Genomic DNA, 22,092 nt, shown 5'->3' with positions numbered 1-22,092 from the left:
ATGTTAATCACATTCTCTTGAGGCCAGTTCTTGGAACCGTGAGACAAGACTCAGTTGTCTCAAGCGCCACAGACTCAGTTCTGCTCAAGATGGAGGAGCTTATGTCGCGGCTGCGCTCTGGTCATCGTGCAGCCAGCCTTTTCCTTCTGGTGGCAGTTACAGTATCAGTAAAATGGCTCAGGAATGTGCGTCAGCCCCTGAGTCTGTGACTCTTGGTTCTAATCATTAGCTTCTTGAGCCGCTCCTTTGTGACTCTGGGAGGCCTGGGAGACTTCAGCTTCTCTAGAAACAAGAGGCAGGGGAGGGCTTCCCTGGTGGCACAGTGGTTGAGAATCTGCCTGCCAGTGCAGGGGACACGGTTTCGAGCCCTGGTCCGGGAAGATCCCACATGCCGCGGAGCAACTAGGCCTGTGCGCCACAACTACTGAGCCTGCGCTCTAGCCAGCCCTCTGCCGTGGAGCCGGGAGGGGGTGACCTTAAGCAGACTGTCCCCCCACCCCCCAGGTCCTGGCCCCGGGGGTCTGATTACAAGGAGCTGTGACTGCCTGTCCCAGGCCCACAGCAGTTGCCTTCATGCCTGTAATTGTCAACCGCGCCTGCCTATAATTAACCATGTGAGTGACTTTTTGTTATGCACCTTGTTGTGGATGCAGATTCGAGCCCCAGGAGAGGCCTGGAAGTGGGTGGGGGCTGGGGGGGCGGGGCTGGGAGCCTGGCCTGCAGGGTGGGTCCCTGGGGCTCTGGTCTGACTGCGCCACTTATTAGTGGGGTGAGCGGGGCGCCCCTCAGCCTTTCTGAGCTGTTTCCCTGAGGCGGGCAGAGCCCCAGCGAGTCTGGCACTGAACCCGGGGGCTCCCCTGTGCAGCTTTGTGACCAGGAGGGTGTGAGTCACCGCGGCTCAGACTCAGGCCAGCGGTCGAGGGCAGGCTGGGGCACGTGACCAGAGCTGCTGAGGACTGGACCCGCTGGCCCGTGGGTTTCCGGCTGGCGTCAGGGGTGGGCCTGCAGTCCCCAGAGGCGGGGAGGAGGCTGGGCCCTGAGAGAATCCGAGGGGCAGGAGAACCCTGAACTTGACCCAGGCTTCTCATGGTGGTTGGAAGGTGTATCGCCAAGGTAGGAGGGGGAACACACCTCGCTGAGCGGTTTGTTAGCTTGGTTTAGACCTTCTAAGAACTTCGGCATATTTAGACATATGGCCCATGGGCCTTCATCTGTGCACGTCCCGGGGCCTCACAGGTGTGAGGAGTGGGCCTGGTCCTGTGGCTGGCTGTGCCCTCAGAGCCTGGGGCGGAGCCTGAGACTCAGCAGGTGCCCAGATCCCCCTCTCGACACCTCAGCCCCCGTGTTCATTCATCTGCTGCCCCTGAGCGGATGGGACACTCAGAGAAAAACCAGCCAGGGTCAGGCGACCACTTAACAGGGGGACTTTATTTACTGCCCTGGAGCAGCGTGCCAGGGCCCCGAGCCCGCTCCCACACATGGCAACTCCGCGAAGCTGCTACTCAGTTTGGAGCCGAGACCGCCTGGCGCTAGAAAACACATTGAAAACATCAACGCTCTGCCCTTTTTTCTTTTTTTTCCTTTTTTTTTTTTTTTTGGTACAAAATGATACAAACAACAATACAAAATAGTTGTGCTGTTGACGATTACAAAAAAAGTTGGAACGTTTGTCTAACTGCGCAATGCTCAGAGATGCAGCGTGAATACATCATACTCCAGTATCTTGCCCCAGAACAACCACAGTCATGCGGGCTGCTACACATTTCGTCCGTTTTCAAAAAGAAACATGCAAAAAAAAAAAAAAAATCAGAATGGGAAAAGGAGAGAAAGGAAAAGCAAAACGCGTTCCAATTATACACAGAGGTTCCCCCCCGGGATCCCCTGCTTCGCGGGGGGCCTGTCTTATCTGCGCCACGTTGCCGGGAACTGTCTCTCAGGGTGCTCCACAGCGGGGAGACTGGTTTGCTTTCTCGGTGTTACGCCTTTCAGCCTTGACAAAAATCGAGACTCCCCTCCCTGACTCCCCCCTTGGAGAGAACAAAGCTGTCATCTCAAAGGCCCGTATAGACGGTGCTCACAGTAGGGAAGGCCTGACGACTGCCGTTACCCTGACACTTTGGCGGCGGGAGGTCTGGCGCCCGGGATGTTCTGAAGGACACAGGAAAGGGAAGGCCCACTGGGCCAGGGGTGGCGGGTGCTGAGGCCTGACGGGCATGGTGGCCCCGGGCTGGGGGTGCCCGCCGCCCGAGACCAGGGCGTTCTTGCCGGCGTCTCCTGTTCACAAGAACAGAAATTCCCTACAGGCGCTGAACCTGCCTAAGCGCTTCGCCAGCACCGAGTCCAGGCCTCCACTGGCCGCGTCCTCTGATCTGGACCCGTCGTATCTACAAGCTACAAAAGAGGGACGTTTGATGCTGATTGTGTGTTTAGCTAATACTAACTCGTTGGTTGGGACGGAGTTCTGGGAGGCATCTGGGAGGGGGTGGGGGCCTCCAGGGACAGCTCTCCGTCTGCCTGGAAGCAGGGATGGGTGTGAGAAGCACCCCCTCCGTTGACGTGTCCCCCCGCTGGCTGCTGCAGCCTCAGCCTGTGTGATGCAGGCGAGATGCAGGGGCCCTGGCAGTGATGAGGCGAGGGGCCAGGGGAAGAGAGCTGGAAGGGGGCAGTGAGACGGACTCTGCATCCGGCTCTCCTGGGTGGGGGGAGGCAGGGCGCCTGGTGCCCCAAGGGGTCCGAGTCGCAGGCTGCGCCTGGCACACCCATCCTTGGGGTGAGCCCAGGGGACCAAGGAGGCCTCAGGATTCCAGTGGGGAGAGTTCACAGCTGTCTGGGCCCCCCACCATATTCACCCTTAGAACTTCAACTGGAGGATGAGCTTTCCAGAAACAAACAAAAACAAGGTTCCAGCTCACATCTCACCAACCCTGACACCACCAGCAATCCTGAATGGTCACACCTTCAGACACTAGGACAATCCTCATGGGCCGCCTGACCCCGAGCGATTTGCATAGCACAGCTTCACAGGGGGGCGTCCCCTCCCTTCGGCAGGCCACCCCGCCCGCCACGTCCGGGAGACGGCAGTCTGCGTAGGGGCATCGGCGTGCGACACTGGTGACCGCTGCCTCCGTCCACGCGTCCCTCCCCAGCAGTCATGGACGGGGTCCGGATGGACGGAGCCCAGCACGGGCCTCCCTCAGGCCACAGGCCGGAGCCCGGCTCCCCAGCTCAGCTCAGCTCCGGGAGGGTGGATGGAGTGAGTGATGAGTTTGGTTTGGGGAAGAACCCTGACGTCCCGGGGGGACACACCCACGCGGATCGCGCACACACGTGCACACTCAAGCGCATCTTTGAGGCCGAGGCTGTTTAGGAAAGAGGAGGACCATGGCCCCGGGGCAGGCCGTGGGCTGGGGAGTGGATCAGAGACCCCCCGATGGAGAGCACGCGGAGCCTGTGAAACCCCTCCCCCGCCCCTCCCGAGGCCTCCCCTGGCCCCGGGAGCAGGTGTGAGGTGGGGCTCCGACACCAACTCCTGCCCGCGGCCAGTGGCAGCCTAGGCCCCTCCCTGGGGAGCCCGAGAGCAGGCCAGGATCCCCCAGGAGGTGGCTCTCCTGCCGGCCTGAGGCGCCTTCACACCCAGAACGGCTGTCCCTGGGAGATGCTGGGCGAAGGGCTGCCCCAGCGCCTCGTCTCACGCAGCCGCGGACAGACACAGCAGGGGCTCCCTGGCGGGGCCTCCGGACGCAGCCCATCGCTGCGCCGCGGAGCTGACTCTGGAGTCTGGCTTGGGAGTCAGACTGCCCCTCAGGGGGCACGGCCAGCTCTGAGAGCTGGAGCAGCTACCTGGCCCTGCAGCTGCGGGCCGCTGGCACGGGTGCAAAGGAAAGGACACTGTTTCTGGCGGGCATGGGGCAGCTGGCACAGCGAGGGCAGGGCTGTCCCGGCATTCGGAGCTGACCTTTGCCGTCCACATCAGCGCGCGAGCATCAGACGCTGGTCTAGAGGAGCAGGGCAGGGGAGGCGTCTGCCAGTCTCCCCCTGGTCGTCTCCAGCCTCCTGGAACCCCGGTGAGAATCAGGTCTCCCTGCAGCCCGCACAGCCCCGCCGGTGGCCAGAGGCGTCCAGAGCCTTCGGGGGTTTGCACTGGTGAGGGCTCGCTGGGCCTCTGGCGGGGCCCTCGGGAGTCTGATCTAGAGGGTGGAGGGCTCATGCCAGGGTTTGGTGGCATGCCGGCTGGTTTTGGTTGTGGTTTCCTGGGACACCGTACTCTCTTGGACCAAAGGCAGTGGGGACCTGGGTGGCATTCAGGGTCACAGTTGGCCCTGGGGGAGGCCTCATGATTGACTGGGGGGCCCTGGGGATGGCCAAGGGCAGAGATGGCAGAGCATCAGGGACAGCCCCTGGGAACCCCACCTGCCCAGCTATTTCCAGCATCTGGGAGTTGGGGGTGGTGGACACTTCGGTGGAAGCCCAGTTGTACAAATGGGCCTCTGGTCCACTGGCTTGGCCTGCCCCAGGGGCACTCGCTGCTGCAGCAGCTGAAGGTGGGGCCTCCGGCCTTGGGGACCCCAAGGGGCCCGGGAGACCCCAACTGTGCACAGCAAAGCGTGAGGACTCAGAAGGCTTATGGCGTTTGGACCCCAAATTGTTTTTGTCAATTTTGTCAAGCGTGTCACCCACTTTTTTTCTTGATAGAAGATCGGAAAAAAGGACACATTCTCCCCAATTCCTTAATGCGTGCCTTCAGAGCTGGGACTGGCTGGGGTTGGGGGCGCTCAGGACGGGCTGGGGGGACTTGGTCTGTCCGCTTGCTCCTAGTTGCTCCTGAGTGTGAGGGAATCTGATACATGTACCGAAAGGCACTTGCATTTTCTTTTTAAACAGCGCTTCTGTCCTAAGAAATTCAGGTTCAGACCGTGCCTCTGCTCTCCTTAGTGCTGAGTCAGCTGCTGTGCTGGGGGCGGCCGCGGGCGGACAAGTGTTCGTGCCAGACAGCTCGGTGCGGGGGGCGGGCGGGGATCCCGCACACACGGCCGAGTGGCGTGGCCGCGGGCGTCGGGAAGGCCTGCTGTCTCCTCCTGTCCGTCCGTCCGTCCGTCCGAGCGCTGTTCTCGTTCCGCCGGCGCGGGGGGGCTGCTTATTCCTCCTCGCCGCCTGCGTACAGGTCCGCCAGCTTCTTGAACCTGGGCCCCCAGTCGTTCAGGTAATCGTAGTCCTGGCTCCCGGAGCTGGACGAGCTCAGGGAGCTGACCGAGCCCGCGCTGGAGCCGCTGCCCTCGTAGTCAAAGACCAGCAGCGAGTCGTAGGGCGGTGCCGTGGGGTCGTTGTCGGCCGCCCGGAGTCCCTGAGGGCCGTGGAGACATGGGTTAGGGTGCGGGGCGGGGGTCGGAGGGGCGCCCAGGAGCGGAGCTGGGGAGGCAGGTTGGGGAGGCACAGTGATGGGGCCTTATATGCAGTAGGTGCTCAATAAGTGCTCCTGCGTGTCAGTGAAGGGCGCCTCAGAGACCCGAGTAGGGGCGCGGTGTTTGCAGAATGAGCTGTGGAAGAGGCCTGGGGGCAGCGCACACAGCCAGGCGGAGGGCCGGCCGGGGCCTGTGCGAGAGGCCAGCCTCCACGAGTCCCTGGTGGTTGCCACAGGGCGGTGAACCCGGCGTGGGTGTCGGACACCTGAAGTTGTTACCGTAAGTGTGCGCGGGAGCAAACAGGGATGTAGCAGGTGTGGCTGGAGCCCCTGCCCGTGCCCCGGCCCCATTCCCCCAGTGCCTGATGCTGGGACCCCTGGCCAGGCCACCTCCAGCACTCTGGCCACTGGCCAAGGGCGCCCCTGGGCAGCTCCCACCCGGGGACCGTGGGAGGGGTGGACACACTTCCCAGGGGGCGGGACAGCTTGGAGGGTTCCCCGCCCCCCCCACCCCCCCGGCTCCAGGGGTCTCCCGCAGGACGGCCCGGGGCCCGTGCTGTTCACTGCCTAACCCTGCCCTGGTTAGGGAGGGGAGCACCTTTTCCATTATTCAGTACGGAATGGTCGGTCATTTCCATTTTTACTTTCCTCTAAGTTGTTTAAAAGTGGGCTTTTGATTGTCGACTGGGGAGGACGTAGTTTTTGGAGTTTTAAAAATTTTATTACACTGTAGATGGTAAATGTTGTCTAAGCTGAATCGGCTTTTGGGCAGTCATAAAAATTTCATTTACGGCCTGAGACATGGTCTGTTTCGGGGAATGTTCTGAGAAATCTCTTTGTGTCTCTGCCGAACCACTCCCTGGGTTCTATTCCGTTTAAATAAATCCTTTTAAAGTCCGGTTCTGACATAGGTGGAGAAAGAAGTGTTGTCAGCCCCTCTCAAAGTACAGTCGTGTTAGAGACGGGGGTAAATCCGCAGGGACCCACGCCGGCTACACGGGGAGCGGAGGACACCCCGTCTGTGGGAGCCACGGTGGGCGCGGAGGTACTGGCTGCCCGGGACGCAGCAGCTGGCGGGGAGAGCGTCTGGGGTGCAGCCACGCGCCCTGGCTCACGCTGTCCCTCGGCTTTACCGCACAGGAGGATGGGAGCAGAGGTGGGAGGCCTGCTCTTGACGCCCTTGGACATGTCAGTTGGGCATCTCGGGCTCAGCTTCAAGAGCTGGGTCAGCTTTCCTTGCAAAGGGGATGATCAAAGGGACGCTGTTGGCTGGGACTTTGATGCTACATCGTCTCCAGACCTCAGGCGTCAGGATGGGTGACACGGGCACGTGGTCAGGTGGCAGCTCTGGAATGACGCCCACCTCCCAGGCCGTCCCCAATGCCCTGTATGTGGAGGGGGGAGGGGCCAGCCTGTGCGTCTGGTTATCGGGGTTGAGTGGACACTGTGGAGGCCTCTCCCGATCGCTGCAGACAGGAGTCTGGGGTCAGAGCCACCTCGCTGGTCCCCTTCTGTTCTTGCCTGGACTGTGGCCTCAAGTTCCGACAGTCTTGCTAAGCCCTGTGTGTCTGTCCTCACCGGGGGCGGGGGCAGGTGAGTCCTTCTGCAGCGGGGATACTAAACCGAGGGGCTCCCCGCCGGCAGGAGCAGGGCCGGCGTGAACCCAGGTCTGGATCTGCCTGCTCAGCCCGACGCCGGGCCCCAGAGAAGTGGGCTTTTTCTTGTCTGTGTTAACAGGTTTGCGCCCCTGTCGCTGCTGGGCTACCCACCTCGCTGATGAAGTCCCCGATGTCTCCTGGGTGGGGCACCGCGGGCCTGGCCGGGTACCGGGGCTCGGCGCCCACCGGCCGCTCGTCCACCCGCCGCACCCCGGGGGCCTTGCTCAGCACGTGCTCCACGGCCTCCGGCTGCTGCAGCTGGCTGAGGTCGTAGTCCTGGGGGGGGCAGGGGAGTCAGGGAAGGCGGTCCGCGGGGATAACAGGCAGACACCCCAGATGAGTCCTGTTCTGTGACCGGGCCCTGAGCGTATCCACTGACCTATTCCGGTTCCCCCGGGGGCTCCCCCGTCCTAGTCCCTCACCTGGTCTCTCCTTCCTGAAATGCTCACCCCACCTCTGTGCATCCAAATCCTGCCCGTCCTCAAGGCACCTGTGGGGTCTGCGCCCCCTGCTGCCTTCCCCCTGGGGTCGACCCCCTCCCCCATCTGCTCAGCTGCCACCTCATGTGTTCCTGGGAACAGTTGGACCTGAGGCTGCTGTTACGCCCACTTCACGGGGGGTGGTCGCTAAGCTTTAATGGGCTAAGGCTCGCCCTGAGTCCCCAGTGACCAACTGGGCAGCGCCCCAGGTCCACCCTCCCCGAGCCCGGGGTGCAGGGCTGAGGGCAGGAGGTCACGCGGGCCCCCCCAGCGTGTGTGCTCCGCCAGGGCTGGGAGGGTGTCCCCACATGTCCCTGCTGGCCCGGCCGCGGGCCTCACCTGGTCCTCCTCGCCGCCCCCCTCCTCGTCGTACTTGAGGATGTTGTCACGGACGTCGTCCTCGGGGTCGATGAGCAGCTGCTTCGTGTGGCGCTCCTTCTCCCGCCGCCTCATCCACACGACGAACAGCAGGACCATGGCTGTGGGGCAGGGGGCACGCGTGAGCAGGTGTGCGTGTGTCTGCACGGGGGCGTGCACGCGCGGGAAGGTGCACACGCGTGGCCGCCAGCGCCTGTGTCCGTTATCGGGCGCCTGGTTGGGCGGGGCTTCTGGAAGTCTCCTGGCAGGTAGAGCAGGGCCAGGAGATGGGGCCGTGGGCAGACCTGGGCCCCTCCTCCCGTCACCCCAGGACCAGCTGCACTCACTGAGCAGGATGACGATGCAGATGAGGATGGCCACGATGGCGCCCGTGCCCAGCCCGGCTGCTGCCACCGCGCCCATGGTGCTGCAGTCACCGTTCTCGTCGCACGGGCACACCTTGACTTTGATGATGGACGTATTGGACAGGGGCGGGTTCCCCGAGTCCGTGACGATGATGGGGACGTCGTACACCCCGGCCTCCAGGTACAGGATGCGCAGGCTGAGCTGGGCGTAGTCACCTGGTGCGAGTGACGGGACGGGCTCCGCTCACTGAGCAGCCAGCCCTCCTTTCTGAGCGAGACTAACAAGGCAAAGACTCGGCCCGATAGTGTGAACATCTAACACGCCTGTTTGGCTAAGACACATGTAGACATGCGCACATGTGCGCGCACACACGCTGCGTTATACCGTAAGGTTGAGACGTTGGCAATTCAAGAATAGAACAGTTGGACTTCCCTGGTGGCGCAGTGGTTAAGAATCCGCCTGCCAATGCAGGGGACACGGGTTCGAGCCCTGGTGTGGGACGATCCCACATGTCGCGGAGCAACTAAGCCCGTGCACCACAACTACTGAGCCTGCGCTCTAGAGCCCGCGTGCTGCAACTACTGAGCCCACGTGCCACAACTACAGAAGCCCGTGCGCCTAGAGCCCGTGCTCCGCAACAAGAGAAGACACCGCAATTAGAGGCCTGCACACCGCCACAAAGAGTAGCCCCTGCTCGCCACAACTAGAGAAAAGCCTGCGTGCAGCAACGAAGACCCAACACAGCCCAGGAAAAAAAAAAAAAAGGAGGATTAGAGCAGTTACAACACGAAGAATGAAGAAATTATTTCCTTAATATACAAAGAGTTCTACCAAATCAATTAGAAAAAAACCCCATTTTCAAAGAAAAATAGGCAAGGACATTGAACAGATGATTCACAGAAGCAAAAAATGGCCAGTAAATAAATGAAACAATGTCCACTGGCAGTCAAAAAATACAAGTGGAAACTGATTTTGGCTAAAAGAATTGGAAAAATGCTTTTTAAAACAATATTCAGTATTGGTAAGGGCTTGGGGAACAAGCAAATGCTATCAGAACTTCAGAACTTGGATGCCCTTTCTACCAAGGCCACGGCTAGGAAAGTGCCCTCAGGAAATATGTTGGTTAGGGTCCGTCCCATCATTTGGTGACTGGCATAGGAAGTGGTCTGCAGTTATAGCCACTGGGATGGTCAAGGCTGAGCTTGTTAAAATGATGAGATTGGGGCCTGCCCTGGGGGCCTCCTTGGCGGCCGAGCCCTGGAGCAGGCAGGGGCCCCCACCCCACAGGAAGGGGCTGCGCGACCCTCCTGTGAAGGGGTGACGGGCCCCTGGGGGCCTGCGCCCTAGACTCAGTCTGATTTTCCCAGTGGCAGGGCTGCCAGTGGGCTGGTGCCCGAGGCAGGCTCACCATTGAGGCGGGTGATGGTCCAGTTCTTCCGCACGCTCGCTGGAACGAAGGGCAGCTCGAAGACGTAGGGGCCGATGTTGGGGTCGACGTCCGCGTCGGCCGCTGTGATGTTGATGGTGTCCAGGCTGGGCTTCTCGCAGATCTGCGCCTCCTTGGGCAGCAGCTCAGGGGCGTTGTCATTGATGTCAATGAGATAGATTTGGAGGGTCCCGGTGCCGCTGGCCGGAGGGATCCCTGTGGGCCGGACACGGGTGATCACATGGGTTGCTCCTGGGCTCCATGACCACAGACCCACGGTGTGCATGGGACCACCCCCAGCCCCACCCAGAACGGACCCCCAGCCCCACCCAGGACAGACCCAGCCCCACCCAGGACGGACCCCCAGTCCCACCCAGGACAGACACCCAGCCCCACCCAGGACAGACCCAGCCCCACCCAGGACGGACCCCCAGTCCCACCCAGGACAGACACCCAGCCCCACCCAGGACAGACCCCCAGCCCCACCCAGGACAGACCCAGCCCCACCTGGGACAGACCCCAGCTGACCACAGCCCCACACGCACACTGACACTCTGCCGTATGACATACGCAGCTGCTCCGCTGCACACACACAGGAACTGCACACACCTGTACACGTGTGGCTGTCCCGTCCCCAAACCCCGCCAATGCCCAGCCCCTGCCTCGGCCCAGGCCCACAGTGGGGGTGGATCAGTGCTGAGTGGCCAGAGGTGGCCTGTCTGTCCTCCGTGTTCTGACTGTGGCCCTGCCCTTTGGTGGCAACTCTGACCCCATCATTAACGACTGCGTTTCTTGGCTGAGGCAGGCGGAGCATGTAAAACATCCATCCCATAGTGCGTCTCTGCGATCTCCCAGGCAATGCATCAGAGCACGTTTAAGGCGACCAGCTTGGTGCCTGATGTGACAGGTGGCCGATGACACAGCTCACAGTCAGGAGCAGCACGGACGGGTTCTATTAATGCGAGCGGGACTTGTGCTCCGTTTCCGGTGTCTTCCTCGTGCTTTCCACTGCTCCGGCCACCGATTCATTAAAATCACGTTCTAATCTCAGTGCTCTAGCTGCTGCTCAGAGCAGCTTTCCCCGACCAGGGCCTGGCACTCATCGTGGCTGGCTGAGGGGCTGGGCCTCTGTGGATCCCGGGGGGTGAGGGAGGTGGGCAGGAGGCTGCGGGATGGTCACCAGGTCCCAGCTTTCAGCTGCTGTTGACCAAACCTTTGTGCAGCGGCTACTCTAGCTCCTGAAGCTTTATTTATGCAGCTGATCCCAGAACCCACGTGGCACGGGCCTGGCATGAGGCCTCGGCATGTGCCCTTTCCTGACTCTGGGACTCCCCTCCCCGCCCCACCTTCCCCTGGCTTGTCCTGATCCCGCAGGTCCTGGGCCCACAGCAGGTCACTTGTAGCCAACAGTGCAGCAGGAGGCCCCGGTCACTCTCCCATCCTCCATTTGGTTCTTTTCCAGCACCTCCCGTTCCCTGAAATTATCTGGCTGACTTGTTTCACACTCGTCTCCCTGGGGCAGAGACTGCTGAGTTGTCCCTAATATCCATTTCCTCTTTGTTCCTTGATAAAAGAACCGAAGCCCCAAATTTCACCTGGGCTCGTCACTGCCCAACCAGAAGACGGCATTCCTCAGCATCCCTTGCAGCGAGATGTGGCTTCGTGACGGAGTTCTGGCCTTCGTGAGCTGTGAGTGGAAGTCCTTAGAAGGGCTGGGATGTGCCCTTGACCTCCCCTCTCCTCCTGTTTGCCAGAATGTGGTCATGATGGCTGGAGCACCAGCAGCTGTTCTGGGCCATGCTGTAGCTTGCCAAGGACACGGGAGTGGCCAGAGTGAGCCTGGTTTCTCATACCTGACCCTGGGCTGCCTGCTTCCAGTCTTCTTTTATGTGGGAGAAAGTAAACCTCCATCTTGTTAAGATTGCTGTAATTATTATGCAGCCAAACCTGGTTCAAGCTGACACACTGGCCTCTAGAATGTCACCCATGCAAAGGAGGCTCTTGTCTGTTCTGCTCACTGATGGATAGTGCCTGGCACATGGCAGGAGCCCAGGGAGTCGTAACAGTGGTGGTAACACTGCCCAGCTCCCCTGGCGCCGTGAGAGCAAATGACCTGGGCGCCTGCGTCAGTGAACCACCAAGCCCAGGGCTTCGAATGGGCGAGGGCGAGGGTGGGCCCCCCGTCTCCCTGCCTCCCTGCCCCTGGGCGCACCGTTGTCAGCTGCCAGGAAGGTGGCCTCATAGACGTTGTTTTTGACGTAGAGAGACTCGCGGTCGAGGATGGCCGCCGTGCTGATCTGGCCGTTGGTGGCGTTAATGTGCAGCCAGTTCGCTGGGTCCGACAGCTTTGAGTATCTGCGGGGGAGGGGGGGAGGGGAGGAGGGGTGAGGCGAGGGTCTGGGGGAGCCCCTCCTGGCCGCCCTCCTGCCGAGCTCACGCGGGGTGGGGGTGGGGGGTCCTCCCACGCGGGACGGTGACAACAGCGGCTGGAAGTCTCCAAGGAGGACGGGCTATTTAACCTCACAAGGACCCTGGGAGGCAGATTCTCCCATCGCCCCTTTACAGGCGGGGAGACGGAGGGGCAGAGGGGGCCGGTGACTCGCAAAATCATAAGCACGGGAGCGCCAAGCGGGGTCAGGACCCAGCCTGACTCCAGATGCGGCTGAACGTCCTTCAAGCTTTTCCCGCCGTCTCGTGTCAGGGCAGCCTGGCGGCCGGAGATGCCAGCTGCCCCGACGGCTTCCCTGCGTGGGGACACCACAAGTCGGGGATACCCCTAAGCACCCACCCGGGACTTTCTGGGTTGCAGGTTTCACTGGGCGTCCAGGACTCTTCTCTACGGAGGACGGGGCACCCCGTTCCCAGGGCCCGAGGGTGCTCTGTGGGCCCACCTCACGGCCTGTTGCATGAACCGGTCGGGGTCCACTGCCGAAAACGTGGTTAGCACGGTGCCGGTGGGCACGCCCTCCTCCAGGCGGATCAGCTTGTGGTTCGAGGGGAAGTAGGGGGCCTCATTGATGTCCATGACGGAGATGGTCACCCCCGCCGTCGACTGGAAGGACATCTGGATGCCGCTGGCCAGGGGCGCCTGGTTGGACACCATCACGGTCAGCATGAACGCTCTGTTTAGCTCATAGTCGACCGCCTGGAATGAGAGGCGCCGAGACGGGGAGCTGGCTTGGGTGCCCGTGAGGCCGGCAGGGAGGGTGGTGCCCGTGGGGCTGCTTGGTCTGCAGCCGCCCTGCTCTGGGCCCAGGAGGTCAGCCCCGAGGGGTGCCGTCCCCCAGCTTCCCACGTCATGGAGTGGCAGTAGCTGGGCTCCTCGGGGGCTACAGCTCCCGCCGGGCACCCCTCCCCGCCAGCGGCTCTGGCACTCATCAAGCATTAGGAGTTCCGGGGCCCCCACCCTGCTCCCTGCAGCCTAGCAGGTCGAGGCCCTGGCTGTTGTCCGTCCAGGGTACCTCACCAGGTGTGGTGGGTGGAAGGGTGGCCTCCAAGGATACGTCCCTCTGGAACCTGTGACTGTGACCTTTGGCAAATAGGGCTTTTGTAGATGTAATGAAGTTAAAGGTCTTGAGAGGGAGTCACCCTGGATTGAGGTGGCCCCCGATTCCAGCTTGGGTGCCCTGTGAGTTAGGGGAGGGAGACTGCAGACACAGAAAAGGGCCAGGTGAAGACAGAGGCACAGGCTGGGGTGACGCAGCTCCGAGCCAGGGATGGCCGACAACCCCCAGAAGCTGGACAGGGCAGGAGGGATCCTCCCCAGAACCTCCAGAGGGAGCACGGTCCTGCCAATGCCTTGATTTTGGATGTTTGGCCTCCAGAGCTGTGGGAGAACATCCTTCAGTTGTTCTAACCCACCTGGTCTGTGGTAAGTTGCTACAGCAGCCCCAGGACACCAACACACCAGGTCTCACGGGGCCCCCTCACCTCTGTGCGTGGCCCTTGCGTGACCATTCTCTCCAGTTAACACACATTTTGGGGGTGTCAGGACCCCGGCTGATAAATGCTAGTATGGTTCTATTATCTATAGTTCTAGCGTCTACGGGGTACGATCAGTCTCTGGGGGTATTCTTCACATTTTGAGGGGGGGACGGAAGCACTTGGGGCCCCGAGATGTGTAATTATTCCTGGCAAAGCTTGCAACAGTCTCACTAGAAAACAGGCAACACAGCACACTGCAGCTGCATTTGAATAATTCTGCTTAGACACCTGCGAAGTATCACGTGCCCAAGAATATTCACTGACGTATCATCTGTATCATTCACAGAGGATGTATACTGCTGTCAGCCCAGGTACCCACAGCCCTGGCTGGGTGGATGAGCTGCGTCCGCAGTGGGACATGCGCAGCTGTCAGAACGAACCAGGAAGACACACGTGGGAACGGGGCGGTCTCCAGGATCGACTGGTGAGCAGCAAAGGCAACATCCCCTGCAGGCTGCCTCTTGTGTAAAAGGGGGAGAGGGACATGAATTTGCATGTGTATCTGCTCATATCTGCAAAAAGAAATGCTGAAAGGATGAACCAAAAAACTCATAAAAACAGTCACCCGTGAGCAGAGGGAAGGAATAGGGTGGAGGGAACGTCTGGAGGTGTGAGTTTGCTGCGTATGTTTTGCCACATAGCTTTGATTTTGGAGCCATGTAAAATCTTACATTCTCACATTTTAGGTATTACAAGTAAACTTGTATATATAAAGCAATCTCTGAAAATTAGAAACAAACTGAATTAAATTAAACTAACTATATATCGATGGTAATATAACTCCCAAGAAAATAATGATTTCTCGTGACTGGGACGGCATTTAGATGGTAAGTCCTTCATGGGATTTATTCTAAGGACAACAGTTATTGCAAAGAAATCTTAAATTCATTTGGTCCTCTTGCTGTTGGTAGGGATTTTGGATTTGTTATTTTTTAAGCTTTTTATGTCCAGTTGGCTCTCCATATCCGTGGGTTCCACATCCGTGGATTTAACCAACCACAGATTGAATACATTTGAAAAAAATTCCAGAAATTTAAAACCTGAATTTGCCTCACACAGGCAACGATTTACACAGCACTGACATGGTATTAGGTATCATAAGTTAAAGTACACGGGAGAGTGTGTGTAGGTTATATGCAAATATTCGGTTGGCCAAAAAGTTCTCATGGAAAAACCCGAACGAACTTTTTTGGCCAACCCAATACTATGCCATTTTGTATAAGGGACTTGAGCATCTGTGGATTTTGGTATCTACCTGTGGGGGGGTGTGTCCCGGAACCAATCCCCCATGGATACCGAGGGGTGATTGTATATTGTAGGTTAAAGTAAATAAGCAATTATATTACTGTTGTTAGGAACCAAGATTTTCAGTGTAAGAGAAATGAGATCAAGTATAAAATCAACAAAGGTAAGTAAAACCCTCCAACGTTCAATTTGGATGAAACGATCATGTGAATCGGCGAAGTAGATTTGAGGTTGTCAGGAAGCACATGCTCTGAAATGTTACTTCTTTGCTCTGCCCTGACAACATCCAGTAGCAATGGCAGCAGCCGCAGTGAGCACCTCTTGTGTCTGGATGTTGGTTTCTAAGTACCACTCCTCGCTAGAGGAATGGCCCATCCAGATGTGAGGCAAAAAATCAGCAAGACGAACCTGGGCTGTCCACTCAGGTCCCAACACAAGGATGTAGCAGAAGCACCCAGAACCAGCTGCCGGAGGAGCCCTCTAGCCAGAGGTCAAGACCAGTAATAACTGCAGCTGACCAAAACACACTGAGTGTATAAAAATCTACACACTCTTAACCGTGACGAGAAAGTGAAAAACGCAATTTCATTGACTGCTTTTGGATTTACCCAGGTCCTCATCTCTGGAAGCTGTGGACAGTCACTTTCCCTGGCAAAAGGGGACTTTGCAGGCACGATGAAGTTAAGGGTCTTGAGCTGGGAGGTGGTCCTGGATTACCCAGGTGGGCCCTACATGCCGCCACAGGGTCCTTATGGGCTCCTGACCTCCAGAAAAGTGCAAGGGTAAATGCGTGTCGTGTTACACAATTGTTACGGCAGCCGCCTGGACGCAGGTGGTGACACTGCCTGTTGCTGGCTCACCAGCTCTGCTCTGAGAATCGGAAGTAAAGGTGGAGAATGAAGCCTCATTCTCGCCTTTTCTGTTGAACTGCATTAATTTCATGTTCCTATTTAGTGGCTTAAAACAACACAGATTTGTTATCTTACAGTTCTGGGGGCCAGAAGTCAGAAGTCTGTGCTGCTGGGCTAAGGTTGGGGTGTGGGCAGGGCTGGTTGCTTCTGGAGGCTCCTGGACGCCTTTTCTGGCTCCGTCTGAGAGGCGCCTGTGCTCTCAGCCCCTCCCTCCCTCCGTCTTCAAAGCGGCAACTCGGCATCTTCCAGTCTGTCTCTCTCAGACCTCTGCTGCATCCTCAGGTCTCCTCTGACTCTGGTCCTCCTGCGTCACTCTTATAAGGACCCCGCGATTACTTGGGGGCCCCCCAGGACTATCCAGGGTAACCTCCCATCTCAAGATCCTTAACTTAATCACATCTGCAAAGTCCCCTTTGCCACATATGCACAGATGTGGGAGATTGGGACCTGGGTGGGCATCTTTGGGTGGGTGTTGTTCTGACAGCGGCAGGCCTGCATTTCAGCATCATCGCAGGGCTCTTTTATGTAGAAGCATTCTAGCCGAGGACTGTACAAGGAATGATAGGATTGTAAAGCACCATTTTATACCGCCTAATGAAGAAATTAACTTGGCAATGACCATCAGTAGATGATGCGACCAGCAGATGGAGGCGGGTGGAGAGCTGTGTCTTTGCAGACTGCTTGCTGGTCGTAACGGGAGGAGTCAGCTCCACGGTGATGGGAGCAGGCTGTCACCGCCGGAGCCCACTGGTCAGGCTCCGATGGCTGTCCGTGGGACAACCAGGCTCCTCGCCGTGGAAGGGCCCTTCAGGTCTGCAGCCCTGGTTACGGAAGAGCGGAGAGCGAGGGACCAGATACACCGAGGGGAAGCGATCGGACCGATTCACCACCGCGGACCCTGCGTTTGTGACAGGTCAGAGGTGGAGGGAATGTTCTAGATTATGAGAGATTCAAGAGACGGCACAACCGAATGCAACGTGGGGACCCTGTTTGGATCCAGATTTGAAAAACCATACCACAAAGAGACACTTTTGGAAAATTAAGGGCAATTAAATGTAGACTCATATTGGAGATCACGGAGGCGTGGCTGGCTGTCTCAGGTGCCGCAACGGCTGTGGCTGTGTGAGCAGAGGTCCTGGACTTAGAACCACACTGCAGCAAAACATGGATGGAGCGACACGGCAGCACGCTAGTTAACTGTGAAGCTGAAGTGGCAGATGAGGGTACACCCGTCTCTCTTGCTTCTAGGTGCGCTTGGAAACGTCTGTGATAAATAGTGTGACACATTTCTGCTCACAGGGGAACTGATCGCCTCGTGGGACCAGTTGTCCTGCGAGCCCTGGGGGTGCTGGTGACGGGGCCCGCCGCCGTGCTGCCCTGCCTCCTGCTTACCTGGCCGGGAGGCGCCTCCGCTGATCTGGTCCGGCCCTGCCCCATCGCCGGGCTCCCACTGCAGCTCAGCCTTGATTTTTGTGAGTATTTACAATCATACATCTGGTGCATCAAACCCATGCCTTCTCAGCTCCTGCTACTAAGTAAGGTATTGCGTACGAGAAGGAGTTTACTATAAAGTGAGTACTAGTGCTGGGTAGGTGTGGAAAGGGGACGGAGACGTGGCTCCCGAAGGTGCAGTGCCTGCCCGACGGGAAGGCCTGGAGGTGGCCGCAGAGATCAGGGTTCTGCGCCGACACTCTCGTTGTCCTCCCCACTGTCCCCCCGGCTGACCTTGCGGGAGACCCCGTCCTCTGCAGCCGTGGTCTCCTCATCTGCTGAAGGAAGGGGTGTTCCCTGCAGACCCCCTGGAGCCCCCGGTGAGAAGCCACATCCCTCCCTGGCGCTTGCCTCTTCATGGCTGAGGTCCCCCACCTCCGCTGCCGCCGCCGCCAAGAACTAAACAGCTGCCAGGCCTCCAGCCCCTCCCCCAGGGCCCCCAAGCGTTGGCGGGGGATGGGGGCGACTCCACTTAAATATACTGCTTCATAAAATCACGGTGGTTGTGCCTCTGAAGAAGTCACTAAAGGAAGTCGTCCTTCTCCCGTATTTATCCGTTCGTGTCCCTGGAGGACAGGGAATAATGCTACATGTCATGCATTAAAAATTGTGTCACCAGTCTGAGTGAGGACACCTTCCAGAAAGATTATCATGGCCAACGGAAGTCTGTCGGAGGGCAAGATAAAACATATTGGTAACGGAGAAATCAATGGGTAATTTGCTGCAACAGTTTCAACCAGAGGCCGGACAGCCTCACTGGGCCTCCGCTCAGCTGCCTCCCCCAGATGTGGCCGCGACCCTTCGCTCAAAGCCCAGGGGCCGGGTCTGCACCCTGAGGGGGAGCAGCCCAGCGTGGGTGCAGGCTCGTGGGGCAGGGCTGGGGGCGCACCAGTGCACGTGGGGGACCCGTCCCAGAGGCTCGGGGTGAAGTGCTTTCGCTCAGAGCCTTGCTCTGGGAGCTGCTGGGGCTGGTGGGAAGGAGGGGCCAGAGGCTACTGCGACCCCCAAACTGGCCTGCTCCCGGTGTTCCTGCCACCCTGACCCTCCTCTGGGCACCTGGGGCACAGCTCACTCACTGCCTCGGGCAAGCCTTGTCGCCGCCCGGCGGGGAAGCAGAAGAGGCCGATTCTTGGCTTCTGAGCTTCAACAGCTGAGGGCCAGGTGCGAGGGAGAAGGCGGGAGAGTTATCTTTTGGGGGGTGGGTGGCAGGTCAGGCCTGCAGAGTCCCTGGGGTCACGTGACCGGTCCTGCGGAGGCTGCCTCTGCCCCTGGCAGGTCGGGCGCAGTCCTCTGCCCTCGGACACCGGGGTGGCACGCGCTGAGCCCGAGCATCCTCCCTGTTACGTCTGTCTCAGGGCACGTGGCGGGGGCAGAGCTCGGGGAGCCTAGCAGGAGGCGGGGCGAGCACCCACCTTCACCACGGTGACCATGCCCTCGTTGGTGACGGGGTCCGTGCGGACAGTGAAGTGGCCCGAGGGGTCCCCGCTGATGATGCGGTAGACGGCGTTCCAGTTTGGGGAGTGGGGCTGGTCTCGGTCCATCACAGTGAGGTTTGCGACCACCGTCTCCACCCGGTTTTCGGGGACTTCGCCTGCGTACTGCGAAGTGTAAGAAAAGACAACATTAGGAACCCGTGCGGAAGCCTGGAGAGGCCGGAGAAGGTTCTCTGCTGACCCTGGGGGGCCTCTGCTTCCAGCTGCTCCCAGACACGGTGACTCCCACAGGTTGGCCCATCCCATGTCCGTGCCGACGAGGTGGCGTCCAGAGAGGGCTCTGCTTCCTCCAGCGGAGGCCCAGCGAGGCCCGAGGCGCATCTGCACGTATCCGCCTCCAAACTAAGCCCTACCTGTGCACGCATGCCAGGCCTCCCTCCTAAATTCCCTTCCAGCCCTTCCCATAGGCAGCAGGGGACCAACGCAAATACCTGGGGCTTGCAAGAGACTATAAAAATGTGCTTACAAAATGGGAAACGAACAGGAGTGGGGACGCAGCTGCAGAGGGCTTTCCGAGCTGAACCATCTCTGGGCTCCTGCCATCCCGGTGGTCCCCGACACGGGCTTAGGGCCTGGGGTCAGCAGCTGCAGATGTGCAGATGACCAAACACAGAGCCTCAACCCTTTCTTTCCTGCCGCAGCAGTGAGGGCTGCAAACCACGCCCATCGGTGAGTGGGGTTCACGTGGCCGCAGTAGTTACGGGCAGGTAAAGACTGTGTGCGTGGCGGGGCGTGTTGGTGCTGGTGTCGAAGTGGTGACGGAAAACTGAGCACCTCTTATCAGGCGAGAGTCACTGCTGTGCAGCTGAGTTCTGAGGGCTCAGAAGAGCCCCGAGCTCGGTTTACTGCTGTGCTGTCACAGTCTTGAAATTCTTCATAATTTGTGAACGAGGGCCCTGCGTTATTTGGAAATTCTTCATAATTTGTGAACGAGGGCCCTGCGTTCTTATTTGGCACTGGGCCATGCAAATCGTGTGGCCATTCTGTCACAGTGCAGTGTGCTTTTGAGCCACAAAACCTGGAGACAAAGTGTGAACAAATATCTGGGGATTTCCAGTTGTGTTCACAGCAGCGCAGCCCTAACGATGGTTACCGAGTGCCCACTCTGTGCAGGTACTGCCCTTGCATTATTCTGCTGGTTCCTCAGGAGAACCCCATTCTTATCCCCATTTTGCAGATGAAGAAACAGAAGCAAGAGAGGTTAAGAGATCTTGGCACAGCCCAGAGAAAGCACTGCTGAGTGACTGCCGGAGCCTGGATCCAGCCATGCCTGAAGACAATGCAGCTTCTGTGAGATAAGGAGATTCTCTTCTTGTTTCAGTTGCCAGGGTCAGTGTAGTGGACATCAGTAGGCTGTCTGACTCTCCAGCACCTTCTGAATTCCCTTCTTTATTTTCCAGAAATGTGCTTTCTCGCCCTCATCTACTGCCACGACCTGGTCAGGTGATCTAGAACCTGCCAGTGGGACACACCTTCATGACTTTGATTCAGAAGAGAGGCAGAGAGACCTTGTGCTTTGGCGCCTGCAGTGGCAGAGGTGGGTGGTAGCACCGTGTCCAGCGATGGAGATGGGAGCTGAGGTATCTGCGGCCCATGGCAGCGGAAGGTGGGGGTACTCCCGGCGGAGCCCCCCGACCTGATGCACCCGGCTCTCGGAGTTTGTGGCCACTCACGTGCTTTGGCAGCTACTGTCTTAAATAATCAGGGTGGGTTCTGGTACCGTCACCTGACAGGCCCCCCCGCCATAGCCCAGTATCAGTGCACCCCACGGGGGCCCTGTTGGGCGCCTCCACCCACTCTGCTCTGGTCCCCCGAGAATATGGGCCTGTGGTTTCATGGCATGGGGAGAGCTGCGTGTCCCAGAGACTAGTTCCTTCCAGACTTCTGGGTGCAGTTTATTTGAAAAGTCTATTTTAATTCATGCAAGTTTAATAAAGGTTCACAAAGAAGTGCCTTAAGCTGGTAAGTCTGGCTTAGGATTTTCTTATTAACCTTCCCCTAGCCATAATGAGTTTTAAATTTAATTTTTTTGGGTTTTCAGGCACAGGGAAAGCCTCTCCCACTCCCCGTGGGATGTAAAGGCGGTTATCTGGGAAAGGAAGAATTTGAAGAGTGTTGGAACGGAATTTCTTTTCTTTTTTTTTTTTTTTTTTAAAAGGATTTTCTTATTTATTTATTTATTTATTTATTTATTTTTGGCTGTGTTGGGTCTTCGGTTCGTGCGAGGGCTTTCTCCAGTTGCGGCAAGCGGGGGCCACTCTTCATCGCGGTGCGGGGACCGCTCTTCATCGCGGTGCGCGGGCCTTTCTCTATCGCGGCCCCTCCCGTCACGGGGCACAGGCTCCAGACGCGCAGGCTCAGCAATTGTGGCTCACGGGCCCAGCTGCTCCGTGGCATGTGGGATCTTCCCAGACCAGGGCTCGAACCCGTGTCCCCTGCATTAGCAGGCAGATTCTCAACCACTGCGCCACCAGGGAAGCCCCGGAACGGAATTTCTTGCATAGCTGTAGTCCAGAATTCACATGCACCCCCATCTCGAGAGACCTGGTGGATTTCCTATTCGTGCCTGGGCCTTCCAGCACAATCCCAGCTCCTCTGCAGAAATCTGTGTGGCTCCCAGGAGAGGGTCAGATTAGCAGAGTGGAGGATTTGGGTGGGAACAGTGAAGCCCAGCCAGGATTTAGGGAAGAGAGGCCAGGCCGAGAGGACCGAGGATGGCAGAGCCTGTCTCCACAGACCCGGGGACCAGCAGGGCACCCGCTCCACGGGGGATGCCCAGCTCCCTGAGATGATGCTTCTGTTTCTGGCTCCAGCATTCGAACCACCGCTGGTCCCAGCGCGGCTCAGGCCTGAGGACCTGACCCTCCCCCAGCTGCCTTCCCTCTGGGCCCTGGACCCTGGTATGGCCAAGGGTGTTAACTGCGAGGGGGGTGCCCCCCACCCAGTCCTCTCCTGAGCCAGAAACTCAGGGATTGCCCTGGAAGCCCCGCCCAGCCAGCATGCGGTCAAGGCCCCGCCCGCCTTGGAGCCCCAGGGGCTGCGTTGGCTTCTGTTGGAAATCGTGCATTCTCCTCTGACATTCCGATGGTTTTAATTTTTGTTTTGTGTTTTGAGTTTCTTTATCATTTGCAGTCAGAATTTCTAAGCCTCCCCTCCTTCTCCCCCTCACAGCCCACGGCACTTCCGAGCTCCTTCTCTCTTCTTTTCATTTTTCCGCAGCGCCAGGCCCCGGGGGCTCCGGCCCAGGGATGCGCGCCGAGGCACTGGTGCAGGGGAGCGGGAGG

At 58.7% G+C, this 22,092-nt stretch overlaps 1 protein-coding gene across 2 annotated transcripts in view; it reads right to left on the bottom strand.

Annotated features, from left to right (window-relative positions):
* Positions 1-4,573: 4,573 nt before the first annotated feature.
* The window catches only part of CDH4 (cadherin 4), a 576,830-nt gene continuing 559,311 nt past the window's right edge, over positions 4,574-22,092 (bottom strand). For both annotated transcript variants that reach the window (XM_057530175.1, XM_057530176.1), the window contains 8 exons: positions 18,728-18,913; positions 12,576-12,829; positions 11,897-12,039; positions 9,667-9,900; positions 8,240-8,473; positions 7,875-8,014; positions 7,168-7,332; positions 4,574-5,341 (listed from right to left, as the gene is read on the bottom strand). In XM_057530175.1, coding sequence (XP_057386158.1) covers positions 5,135-5,341; positions 7,168-7,332; positions 7,875-8,014; positions 8,240-8,473; positions 9,667-9,900; positions 11,897-12,039; positions 12,576-12,829; positions 18,728-18,913 — 1,563 coding nt within the window. In that variant the 3' untranslated portion in view covers positions 4,574-5,134. The remainder of the gene's footprint in view (positions 5,342-7,167; positions 7,333-7,874; positions 8,015-8,239; positions 8,474-9,666; positions 9,901-11,896; positions 12,040-12,575; positions 12,830-18,727; positions 18,914-22,092) is intronic.

Source organism: Balaenoptera acutorostrata, chromosome 15 (assembly GCF_949987535.1).
Source record: "Balaenoptera acutorostrata chromosome 15, mBalAcu1.1, whole genome shotgun sequence".
Classification (NCBI taxonomy): Eukaryota; Metazoa; Chordata; class Mammalia; order Artiodactyla; family Balaenopteridae; genus Balaenoptera; species Balaenoptera acutorostrata.
This window is presented reverse-complemented; position numbering and strand designations above follow the sequence as displayed.